Source organism: Dendrobates tinctorius, unplaced genomic scaffold (genome assembly GCF_039654945.1).
Source record: "Dendrobates tinctorius isolate UK_male_01 unplaced genomic scaffold, ASM3965494v1 ptg000086l, whole genome shotgun sequence".
Taxonomy (NCBI): domain Eukaryota; kingdom Metazoa; phylum Chordata; class Amphibia; order Anura; family Dendrobatidae; genus Dendrobates; species Dendrobates tinctorius.
Genome location: NW_027361754.1, coordinates 15,977,013 through 15,989,976, shown reverse-complemented (window position 1 = coordinate 15,989,976; position 12,964 = coordinate 15,977,013). Strand labels below are relative to the sequence as shown.

Here is a 12,964-nt window from a genome sequence, read left to right as displayed (position 1 = left end):
AGCCCTCCACCATCATGTGAAAGACTGCATTGTCCATGCACTCAAGCAGTCAGTGAGCGGAAAGGTGCACCTCACAACTGATGCATGGTCCAGTCGGCATGGCCAGGGCCGTTACGTGTCCATCACTGCGCACTGGGTTAATGTGGTGGATGCAGGGTCCACAGGGGACAGCGGTGGTGGGACAGTGCTGCCTAGCCCACGATATAGGAAACAGTTGGCTGTAGGCATTCGACCATCCTCCTCCTCCTCCTCCTCCTCCTCCAGAAGCGAAAGCTCGTCCACAGAGCGCGGTCGTACGAGCACTCCATCTGCAGCTGCCACTGTTGCACACAAGGTGTCCCCCTATCGAGCAGCTAGTGGAAAGCGTTAGCAGGCTGTGTTGCAGATGATGTGTTTGGGCGACAGACACACCGCCGAGGTGCTGGCCGAGTACTTGAAGCGACAAACTGAGTCATGGCTGGGCAGTGTACATCTTGAGGCAGGCAAGGTAGTTAGTGATAACGGCCGTAATTTTGTGGCAGCCATAGCCCTTTCAAAACTCAGCCACATACCTTGCTTGGCTCACACCTTGAACCTTGTGGTGCAGTGCTTCCTCAAAAATTATCCGGAGTTAACAGCCCTGCTCCAGAAGGTGCGAAGACTGTGCGCGCACATCCGCCGGTCGCCTGTACACTCCATTCGTATGCAGAAGCTGGAGCGATTGCTCCACCTTCCCAACCACCGCCTCATTATCGACATTGCAGCAAGGTGGAACTCCACCCTGCACATGGTGGAGCGGCTGTGCGAGCAGAGTCAGGCCATAATGCATTTGTGGGAGGATACACGGCCAGGCACTTTGAGAGCAGACATGGAGTTGACAGGTGTGCAGTGGTCGAAGCTGAAAGACCTCTGTAAAGTCCTTCAGTGTTTTGAGGAATGCACACGGCTGGTAAGCGCAGACGACGGCATCCTAAGCATGAGCATCCCATTTATGCGTCTGCTCATGCAAACTTTGACGCACCTTAAGGAGCAGGCATCTGCAGCCAATGTTGACGAGGAGGAAGAGGAGGAGGGAATCCTTGTTGACATTCAGCCATTGTCTGCTCAGGGACCTCTCCTGGACGAGGTGGAGGAAGAAGAGGAGGAGGAGGATGATGGGGATGATTACTTAGGGGAGGAGGATGCATCTCGTGGGGCAAGTGAAAATGTTGGCGTGGCAAGGCCTGGTACAGGGTTTGTGCGTGACTGGAGGGATGTGGATTTTCCAGAAAGTGCTCCTCCAACCAGCACTCGCAGTGCATCATTGACACCGGGAACATTGGCCCACATGTCAGATTATGCCTTGCAGATCCTAAAAAGGGACCCCCGCATTGCCAAAATGATGAAGGATGACGACTACTGGTTGGCCAGCATCCTGGATCCACGCTATAAAGGCAAATTACAAAACATCATGCCACACGAGAACCTTGACCTAATATTGGCTAATAAACAAGCAACTCTGGTAAATCGGTTGCTTGAGGCATTCCCAGCACACAGCAGCGGTGATGGTTCTCACACGAGCCGTACGGGCCGGGGGCAGCTTGGCAGAGGTGTTTGTGGTGCACACAGCAGAAGTGGCGTTGGAGACAGGGGTTTCATGACAATGTTGTGGACTGATTTTTCAAGTACAGCTCACACAACTGGTAATACTGCATCGATGGAAAGTGACAGGAGACAGCAGTTGTCAACTATGGTTACAAACTACTTTTCCTCCCATATCGATGTTCTCCCACACAGGTCATTCCCCTTTGACTATTGGGCCGCTAAACTGGACACCTGGCCTGAATTGGCACAATATGCCTTACAGGAGCTCGCTTGCCCAGCTGCAAGTGTGCTATCGGAAAGAGGCTTCAGTGCAGCTGGATCAATCCTGACAGAAAAAAGGACCCGTCTGTCAACCCAAAATGTGGATGATCTAACCTTCATTAAAATGAACCATGCATGGGTTTCCAAGGATTTTGTCCCACCTTCCCCTGATGACACATAGGGTGACAGAAAAATGGCTTGCTTTGGTCCACCTCTTCCTGGGACTTGACCTATTTCGCCTTTTGCATCAGCTGAATGTCCAACTTCAACATATGCCACTTTCAAAAACTCCCTAACTGTGCTGCCTCCCCCCCCAAGGCCGTGGTCACCACCTAGTGCATGACACCGTGCGAGTGCCGTTGCCCTGGACAGGTGGGTAGGCCGACTCTTGGGCGCGGGCACAGGGTCCCTCATAGTGCAATCAAGTGTCTCTGACGGTGGTGGTGCACACCCGCCGTCAGACACACCGCCGTACTATGACGGGCCCAGTGCCAGTACCGACGCCCACGAGTGGGCCCCCCTTGCTTGAGCAGGTCCCCAGCATTTGCAATCTTTACCTCTCCCTGCTCCTCCGCTGTGTAGTCTGGGCCGTCAAATCCATACTGTGCCTGACACCGTCTGAGCCTGCCTCCTGATCTATAGACATATATTTTGAATGTGTACGCTATCCATACATGTTATCTGGGGATACGATACCCTTTCTCACCTTTGTGCAATCACGTGCAATCCATACTGGGCGTGAGAACGGCTGGCGAGCTGTTAAGTAAGCTACAGCACCTATGGTTTGCACACGTAAGTTTTTCATTTTTTCAGGAATGACGGTTAGGCCTAATTCCAGAACTGCGGTTGACCTGCACTTACTGGGAAATCATCGTTCGTGGGTAATAATTGTAATCACAGATCCCCATCACTAACGTTGTTCAGCGGGTTATCTGCACCTGTAAGCGACAAACGCTGGCCTTTTCAGTGTAGCGCACATGCAGCCACGGACATGTAAGGGCATGACACACCAGTTATTGGCCAATCTCATGTGCCAGAGCCTCACGTGTCCCTCTAGTAAGCCGGACTCAGACCGCGGGGCATGACAGAGTCTCGTTCGTTAACGGAATTAAGCTTGCAATGTGTGCATCTTTTCTGTAGCTGGCATGGTTGAGGTTTCCCAGGTGGAGTTGAATTTAACCGTAGGCTCCACTCCTGGTGGTGCCCTTCTGGACATTCCTTTAAGGTTCAGCTTTGCAACCATACTGCCCACGTAAAACAAACACTTTGCCTTCATGAACGCTGTTTGGAGGGTCATGACTCATGGGAATAATGCCGCCCAATCATTTAACCTGCTAGAGAGATCGTTCGTTGCTCCCAAGCATGACATCACACTCCCTAGGAGGAATGTAATGCCACTGTGGCGACCGTACTCCTGGGGGCGACACAAGTGCACTGATGCCCAGTCACTGCTCGATGAATCTGCTGGTACATTGACCCAGACCACTACATTCCCCTCTCACGCTACACGCCCTGAATCTGACCCTGATGAAACTCAGGTTACCCTTCCCATATACAGTTCCATCTTACACGGTGACAAAGAGGAAGCTGCAGATGAAAGTGTAGGTTCGGCCCACCCGCTATCAGACACACCACCGTACTATCAGGGGCCCTGTGCCAGTGCCGTCGCCAACGAGTGGGCCCCCCCTGCTTGCTCAGGATCACAGCACTTGCAAGGTTGAAATACTGTGCAGTGAGATGGAAGATGGGGACGACGAGGAGTCCAGACTAGTACAGGGATTCCCTAGCGAGGAGACTTATTTGATTGTTTTCAATGTTGGGACAGCAATTTTTGGGGAGCACTATACTCTGGAGAATGATAGATGGGGCCCACCATACACTGGAACATTCCAAAGGTGGACATCAGACACTGGAGCGGCATTTACAGGGCCCATTATACACTAGAGCATTAGAAATGGGGCCCATTATGTTTGGAGCATTATTTGGGCCCATAAGACAGTGGAGCTTCATCCATGGGGACCAACATATACTGCAGCATTGTGTGGAGCTCATCATATACTGTTTCAAACATTATATGGGACCAATGATTCTGTATGGAGAAATAGATGGGCCTCGTCATGAGATGTAAAAAGTGAAGTATTTTTCATTGTACTATACTGCTATTTCTCTGCCGTATCGGAGCATGATGAGTTGTGGTATGTGTTAAAGGGGTGCTCTTTCGCCCAGGGCACATGAAAACCTGGAGCCAGCCCCCCCCCACAACTGTAGCCAAATAACCCCCATTTTTCAGTGCGTAACTTGTATTATGAAGTTAATTAAGGTTGACAAGCTTAAGAAGAATTGATGCTTTTGGCATTCAAATGGGCACTGTAGGTGTGTTTCCTGTCCTCCTCTCACTGCCGACTTTTATTCCCCATTGACTTACATTGGGTTTCGTGTTTCGGGACGACCCCGACTTTTCCCTGTAATCAGTCAATCTTGCTCGACCCGACTTTTGGAAAAGTCGGGTTTCACGAAACGAAACTCGACCCTAAAAAAACAAAAGTCGCTCAACTCTACTGTCATCTTATTCCAATGTCACTCAGCAACCGCAGGATGACATCAAGTGACCTACAAAAAGAATGACAAATGGCATCCTGGGTGAAGTGCACGGCCAGAACAGTTCGTAACACTGGAGAGGCGTACAAGGCACAGTGTCTTGCACCCCACTGTGAAATTTGGTGGAGGATCAGTGATGATCTGGGGATGCTTCAGCAAGGCTGAAATTGGGCAGGTTAATCTTTGTGAAGGACATATGTATCAAGCAGCATACAAGGTTATCCTTGAAAAACGGTTGATTCCTTCTACACAGGCAATTTTCCCCAACTCTGAAGACTGTTTTTTTCCAGCAGGAAAATGCGCCATGCCACGCAGCTAGGTCAATCAATGTTTGGATGAAGGACCACCACATCAAATCCCTGTCATGGCCAGCCCAATCTCCAGACCTGAACGTCATTGAAAACCTCTGGAATGTAATCAAGAGGAAGATGGATAGTCACAAGCCATCAAACAAATAATAACTGCTTAAATTTTTGTACCAGGAGTGGCATAAGGTCACCCAAAAGCAGTGGGAAAGACTGGTGGAAAGCATGCCAAGACGCATGAAAGCTTTGATTAAAAATTATGATTATTCCACCATAATATTGAACTGAACTCTTCCGGAGTTAAAACATTAGTATTGTTGTTTCTAAATGATTATGAGCTCGTTTTCTTAGCATTATTTGAGGTCTGAAAGCACTGCATTTTTTTTTATTTTGACCATTTCTCATTTTCTGAAAATAAATACAAAATTTAGTGCTTGGAAATTCAAAGACAAGTTGTCAGTAGTTTATAGAATTAAAGAGCAATTTACATTTTACTCAAAAATACCTATAAAGAGAAAAGAAAAATCAGACAAACTGAAAATTTTGCAGTGGTCTCTTAATTTTTGCCAGAGCTGTACATATTTGTAGACTTCAATATTTGGATTTACTTCTGCAGGTCATATTAAAGGTGACATCTTGATTGACATCAGTCCTAGTTCCATGGTTCATCATTTGTTTGCAGCTTGTGACTTTTTCAAGCACATCATAGTACTAAAGATGAGAGACAGATGCATCATAGAGCTGAAAAGATGGGTGGACTCACGTACAGGAGCATTTGATTGGAGCCATATCAACAAGCTTCATGCTGACACAGAAGAAAGCAGGTAAGATATTTGTCTAAAAATTAGAATTCCACTGTCATTTTTTCTACAGTACAAAAGATATGACTGCAATCTTAGTGTAATATTGTGTACCTTCTGTCTACCTTATTTTGCAGTCATAGCCTATTCAAAATAAAATTTTAAATGTCAGTAGTAAAGTCTACATTTGTCCACTCAGGTCAAAATTCTCAATCTTGCAGCTTTATAATAATTGGCAGTGTTGGGAAAGCACAGTAAGGTTCTAGTCATATCACATGTGGATTTGAGGTATAAAATGGGAGTATACAAACCACAGCTCTTATGTACACTGGGTGAAATAAGTATTGAACATGACACCAATTTTCTAAGTAAATCTATAGCTAAAGGTGCTATTGACACAAAATTCTCACCAGATGTCTTTTACAACCCATTCTATGCACTCAGGCAAAGAAATCACCCATAGATGTCCAAAAGTTACCGGTAAGTGTAATAATTAGAGATTTGTGAATATTTCAATATTCGGTTTGGCTCACAATAGCCGAATTTGCAATATTCTCTGATTTAATCACTGAATATAGCTGAACACCATTGGAGTCAATGTGAGGCAAAAACAAATGCATACACAGCAGAATTGCCTGTGTTTCACATACTATGTGACAGCATGGGAAACACCAGCACAGCGGTTCTGAACGGCGGTAACGATACCGCCCGTAGATCGTTACCCCATCAGAGCGCTGCGGGGTCACTCTGTCAGATGTCAGTGTGACTCTGTACAGATACTGTGACCCGCAGAAGTGGCCCACGGTAAAAAGATTACCACAGGTCAGCAGATGCTGGCTGATGAGAGACTACTCCTCTCATCAGGCTACATCTCCTTTTACTGATAGCAGTGATGTCAAGGAAGGAAAGGTAGCCAACATCAGATCAATCGGTGAATAATCATTTAAAAACAAAAATCGTTAATGTATAACATGAATAGGGTTATGGTATAAAACCATTAGTTTATAAAAAAGGCAAGTAACCTGGGAAACTCATAGCCTAACGCGTTTCAAACAGACTCTCTCTTAATCAGAGTGTTCCCATACTCAAAGTAGCCCTAAATAAATAAGGGAGTGGACGGAAATGAAGAGAAGAATTAACCTCTCTTACTTACCCCCTCTCCAGCCTCTCCTTTCATGGATTTTTGCATCTTTCATTCTTCCTGGGTTCAATACTTTTTCCCTGTCTAATTTCTTATTATTTTACATAACTTTATTTATGGACATCTATGGTTTGATTTCATTGCCTGTGTGGATTGAATGGGTTGTTACTGACATCTGGTGAGAATTTCATGTCAATAACACCATTAAAAATATATTTATAAAATTTGTGACATGTTCAATACTTATTTCACCCACTATATATCTCCAACTTATTCCTCTGATTATCCATTGAGATGAGCTTGCACCCCGATTTCCCGCCTGACATATGTTGGAGTGACCATGTAGTACAGTATCCCCACTTGCAACAATTTAATGTTCCGCACCCCCTGGGGACACATAAGGTCAGCTTGGCACCGTTGTTTTACAGATACCCCCTGTCCCCATGGGACCAGGGAATGAGAGAATATGGCTTACACAGCCGATGATGTGGCCCAACACTCGAACACAATCCTGAGAGGCTGAAGGTCCCCTTTCACTTGCAACAGTGAAATAGAGCCTTATCAGCCCATTAGGACTGTCACCAGTTCCTCCTTAGATATAAGCGCAGTCCATTAACTGGATTATATCAGGCCAGAAAACAGCCCCGGTAAAATGTGAAGTTAAAACCGAGAAACAAGTGTGGACAAGAAGATAAAGATAAAAGAGCAGTCCAAGATTGAATTAAATATTTAATAACTTTAAGGGGGGGGTCGGCGGGCGCCCCGGTTCGCTAGCCGAAACCGCATAGACCAGGGGTTATCCCACCAAATACCCGCTCTCCCTTTAACGTGGGCATAACGTTACTCAGACAACTCAGGGTGAGGGTAAAACAGTGTGGCAATACTTTATTGAATCACAAAACAAGCAGATAACACGTAGAACAGTCCCAGCACAGTACCCATGATGATGCACATTACAGAGTCAAACTTGTTGACTCTCCAGGATACTTCAGATCTTCAGAGGTTGATTTCCCCTCCTGTGGCATGCAGACAGAGAGGAGGTAACGTCAAACGTAGGGACCATGGAGCCAGGTGACCGGCGGGTCTCAATCCTGGCTTTCTCCAATCGTATCCATAAGTTCCATGTGACCAGATGGTCACAACCTGGTTTTCACAAAAGTATCCGTAGTTCACCAATGTCAATGGAGTGGGGTAGTCCCGGGAATCATCTTGGTCTGTGCACCAGTACTTTACATCATTGGTAAGTGTACTTGACATTAGTGATGAGCAAATTTGATCGGAAAAAGATCACCAAACAAATTCAGCATGAATATGTTACACTTGGAATTGTGATCGGAACCACGAACAAAATTTTCTAAAATAAAAAAAATCGTTAACATTCGGTAAAAAGTGTGGGAAAATGTTTGCGTTGCCACAAAAGTATTTTCAGCACTTTAGTAACGATAATGGTGGTGTATCAAGAGCATTTAGCACGTGTTTAATGAGGGGAGGGATTTTTCAGAGCTCAGAGGCGCAGTGTTCTTGTAAACAGTAATTTTTTTTCCTAACTTTATGTGTGCACATTGTGACTAGCCAATCAGGGCGCAGGAAACACCCACAATGTCCTAGTAACATAGTAACATAGTTATTAAGGTTGAAGGAAGACTTTAAGTCCATCTAGTTCAACCCATATCCTATCCTAACTTGCCCTAACATGTTGATCCAGAGGAAGGCAAAAAAAAACCATGTGGCAAACAGTAAGCTTCACATTGAGGAAAAAAATTCCTTCCCGACATAAGGCAATCAGACTAGCTCCCTGGATCAACGCAATATTAAGGAAACTAGTGTATATACCCTGTAATATTATAATTTTCAAGAAAGGTATCCAGTCCCTTCTTAAATTTTATTAGGGAATCACTCACTCCTCACACAACAGTTTGTGTCATTGGCTGCTGAAATCACATGTCCCTCTCCATGTAAAGAGCGGACATTTTGTTTTAGCACCTTTTTGACACTAACAGTACTCCTGAAGCTGGCACTGTTAGCAGCAAGATTACAGCTAGGTTGTCGTATATCAGTGAGATAGTGTAGCTAGCTAGTGTCCAGTGTGTCTGTTAAATTTACCTTCCAGCATTTTTTTTGCCATTACGGAGGTCCACAGACAAAGCCAGGAGGGCACATGTCCTACAAGTGTGTTGTGCACTGCTTCTGTTGTGCTTCATGCATGAGTATAGCATTCTAAATAATATTTTTTCACTAGCTAAATGTGAAACAGCCTGCTGTATCCCACTTTGTCATTTAGTGCTGTGATTATATGAACCTGTCTGCAGACCTAAGGCACAGAAAAAAAAAAAAAATTTCAGTTGCAGAAAGTTAGACAGCTCGCCATATCACACTTTGTCTTTTTGTTGGGCTGAAATTAAGCTGTAGGTGCCTGATCCAGAGGCCACCCAAGAATTCTTGTATTCCTAACATCATACCGTAGGGGTCCTGACTTTATAATAGTTTGTAGCGTCTAGTGCGTTATAGAAGCCTGATCCAGCGGCCACAAAAAATTCTTCTGTCCCTAGTGTCAGAGTAGGGGACCTGAATTTAAAATAGTTTGCTGCATCTAGTGTTTTATAGAGGCTTGATCCATAGGCCACCAAAAAATCCTCCTGTTCCCACTGTCACACAGTAGAGAACCTGACTTTAAAATAGTTTGTAGCATCCATTGTGTTATAGATGCCTGTTCGAGAGGCCACCAAAAATTCTTCCGTTCTTAGTGTCATATAGTAGGGATCCTGACGTTAAAATAATTTATAGCATCCAGTGTGTTATGAGGTCTTATCCAGAGGCCACTAAAAAAATTCTTGTGTTCCTAACATCATACAGTAGGGGACACCTGACTTTCAAATTGTTTGTAGCATATCTTCTTTGTCATACAGGCCTTATCCACACTCAAACAATTCTTTCTTCTGTGACTAACACAATACATATTTCACCTTGGAATTTACTGTCGCTGAAATTCAGCTGTTTGCAGAGGTGGTGCAGAGTTTAAAATCTATTTTTTGGTTGCTAATACTGTGCTCCTACCACACTATCTGAGCAACATGACTGGGAAAAAGCGAGTTTGTGGTGGAAGGGGAATTAGGCGTGGTGTTCAAGGTGTATGTGGGGTAGGTGGTAATGTTTGTGAAAGCACTTGTGAACCTACGTCATGTCCTATGCAAACACAACTGACAACTTCTGTTACTAGATGGGCTACTCCACAACCTTTCTTTGGCAGACGCACATCGGTACGCCTTATTAATGAGGCCCAGAAAGAACATGTGATCGAGTAGATGGCAAGTGCAGCTTTAATTGGCCTCTTCCTCTACCTCAACATCATACCCTGTACAGCCCACAGAGGTGGCGCCCAAATTGCCCTTGCATCCCCCCATGTCCTAACTCTCCAACAATACAACTGACTGTATGGAACCACAGATGGGTGAGTCTGAAGAGCTGTTCACACATTCTATGCCATGGTCATCAGAAGTCTACTCAAAAGCTTCACAGAGTCAAATCTCCCCTACTGTATTATGTTAGTAACACAAGAAAGTATTTTTTTTAACTGTGAATGAGGCCTGTATAACAGAATATTTGCTCCAAATAAATTCAAAGTGAGATCTCCCCTACTGTATCACATTAGTAACAGAAGAAAGTATTTTTTTTTACTGTGGATGAGGCCTGTATATCATAGAATGTATGCTCCAAACAATTTCAAAATCAGATTGAGCCTGCTGTATCTTTATCTGTGTATTTTTTTTCTCTGCATGAGCTCTGCACACAGCTGAATTTATCCGTCACTAAATAACAACGTGATATATGACGTGCTGAATCACATTAGCAACTGAAAAAAAAATGGATTTTTTACTTTGCATACAGCTGAATTTCACCGCCACTAAATTAGAAGGTAACATATGCCTTTGCTGAATCACGTTATAAACTGCTTTTAAAGGTCTACTTGTGCATGGAGCACAATAGAAGCAATGCACCACACACTTCTATGAAATGTACCCTTCTATCTTTGTCTCTGGACCTCACTAATGGCAAAGGGAAAAAAAATCTGTCCGAAGGTCGATTTCACAGCCACAGAGGGCACTAGATATCTAAACTATCTGACTTAGATTCTAGCTAGTTAGCTAGCCAGTTGTTTCTATCAACATCTAGGAGCAGTGTCAGGAGTAGCCTCTCTGCACTGTTATACTGACAAAATGGTGCTAAACAATATGACCACTCTTTATATAGAGAGGGAGATGTGATTTCAGCAGTCAATGGCATAAGCCTTTGTGTCAGGGCATTCGGGATGTTTCCTGCACCCTGATTGGCTAGCCGCAATTTGCATACATAAAATAAGAAAAGAATTAAAAAATGACTTGCATGCCGCTCCTCTGAGCTCTCCCCACACCACACCCTCCCCTCATTAATCACGTGCCCCCTGCTCATCATGTACCACGACTATCCTAGCCAAAGTGCTAAAAATACTTTAGTGGCAACACAACTATTTTCCCGCAATTTTACAGAATGTTACCGAATTTTGCCTACTTTTTCTAATTTTGCAAAAAAAAAAAAATCGCTTGTTTTTCCAATTATAAATCTGAATGTGCCATATTCGTGAAAAAATGTATGTTTGGCAATCGTTTTCTGAACATATTCGCACATCTCTAAACCCCACACTCAGGTGCTAGAACAGGTCGAGACACACGGCCTATTCCTGAGATCTCGAAAAATGTAACTGGTGTACAGCTAGGATGTAAAATCACTACATTCCTTAAATATCCTTATGAAATCCTATCTTACTGGATGACGCAGTTACACAGGATGATCCTCTGTGTATACTATCTAGGATGGTGGGGGTGTGAGTTTTCACTGTGGAGCAGGTGGGGCAGGACTAGTCATTTGTATTGTCACAGCTACACATGCTGAAGAATGATTGTAATCTACCATTAAATCCTTCCATATTTTTCACAGCCATATAGTGGGAATTAATAGTCATAGACCAAAGAGCAAAAAAGAAAATACTATGATAAGAAGATTTTTGCAGTTGCCCTTTGAATAGGAAAGTGCTACTTGCTGACATTATCTATTTAGTAAAAAAAAAAGTTTTTCCAGCATACAATACAGTAACAGAGAATGATAAAACACTATATATGGCCTTAGTTAGATAAATGAAATTGAAAAATGTATGTTCAAATACTGTGAAAATATAATAATCTTAGTGGAGTCCAGTATTTTACCAATTGGAAAACAATGATTCAGCACTGAGCATTGAGATCTAATGTCATCCTGTTCAATATTGACAATCATTTTCAGAATTTTTCCCATTTCTTTCAGTGATCTGTTACAGGACAAAGAAGGAAAAGTGAGATCAGCCCTTCAACATATTGTGAAATGTGACCTTGAGAAAGAAAATATGATGGATCCCATCGTCTTACCACCAGCAGATTGTATCATCAGTGCTTGGCTACTAGATCTTACCTGCCAAGATCAGAATGATTACATGAGATATCTCAGGAAGTTCTCAAGGTTATTGAAACCTGGAGGATACATTATATTAATTGGCTGTTTACATATGACATATTTCACAGTCGGGAAACAAAAATTCCATGCCTTATATTATGATGAGGATTTTGCCAGGAAAGCTCTAGCTGGAGAAGGTTTTATCATTGACCGCTGTAAGGTTAAAAAGAGAACAGATGTGAATGACCTTATTGATTATAAAGCTGTTATATTCATTGCGGCCCACAAAGAGAAGTAGGTCTGATATGAAAGGTTGAGTCTCCATGTCAGTATTATATGTAAATCTTGAATCCTATTAATATCTTAAATCTTAGTCTAGAAAATTATACAAATCTATAAAAATACATTTGTTCTTTCTTTATTATGAAAAGCGTTGAAACAATGTATCCCAGGGAAAAATCATACATGAGGCGAAAAAACTGATGAACATCTAATCACTCTCATGTCTTCCATAAAAAAGTTGGATCTTTAATACTATAACTAAACACAATAAAGTCATTATAAGGCGACTGATGTCTGATTTGCCTATTTGTGCTCTTTACCTTTTCTTTTCTATGTTCTTTTTATTAGATTTTAAAACATAACATCAAATATAATGGTACAGTGTTACACATTAGGGTTTCGGTGCTCAACAAACATATAGTAGTCCAGTCAAAACCCTTACGGTACAAGTTATTATACTTATGGCTTGCGTTATGAAACCATGCTAGAAATAATAACTTGACATCTGGGAAGTTCAAAACACAATAGCAATAAGTATCAATTCAAGTATCCCA

At 43.2% G+C, this 12,964-nt stretch overlaps 1 protein-coding gene across 1 annotated transcript in view; it reads left to right on the top strand.

Moving 5' to 3' along the window:
- The window catches only part of LOC141098047 (nicotinamide N-methyltransferase-like), a 115,786-nt gene extending 103,089 nt beyond the window's left edge, over positions 1–12,697 (top strand). The window contains exons 2-3 of the mRNA XM_073585635.1: positions 5,344–5,551; positions 12,003–12,697. Coding sequence (XP_073441736.1) covers positions 5,388–5,551; positions 12,003–12,426 — 588 coding nt within the window. The 5' untranslated portion in view covers positions 5,344–5,387 and the 3' untranslated portion in view covers positions 12,427–12,697. The remainder of the gene's footprint in view (positions 1–5,343; positions 5,552–12,002) is intronic.
- Positions 12,698–12,964: the final 267 nt, after the last annotated feature.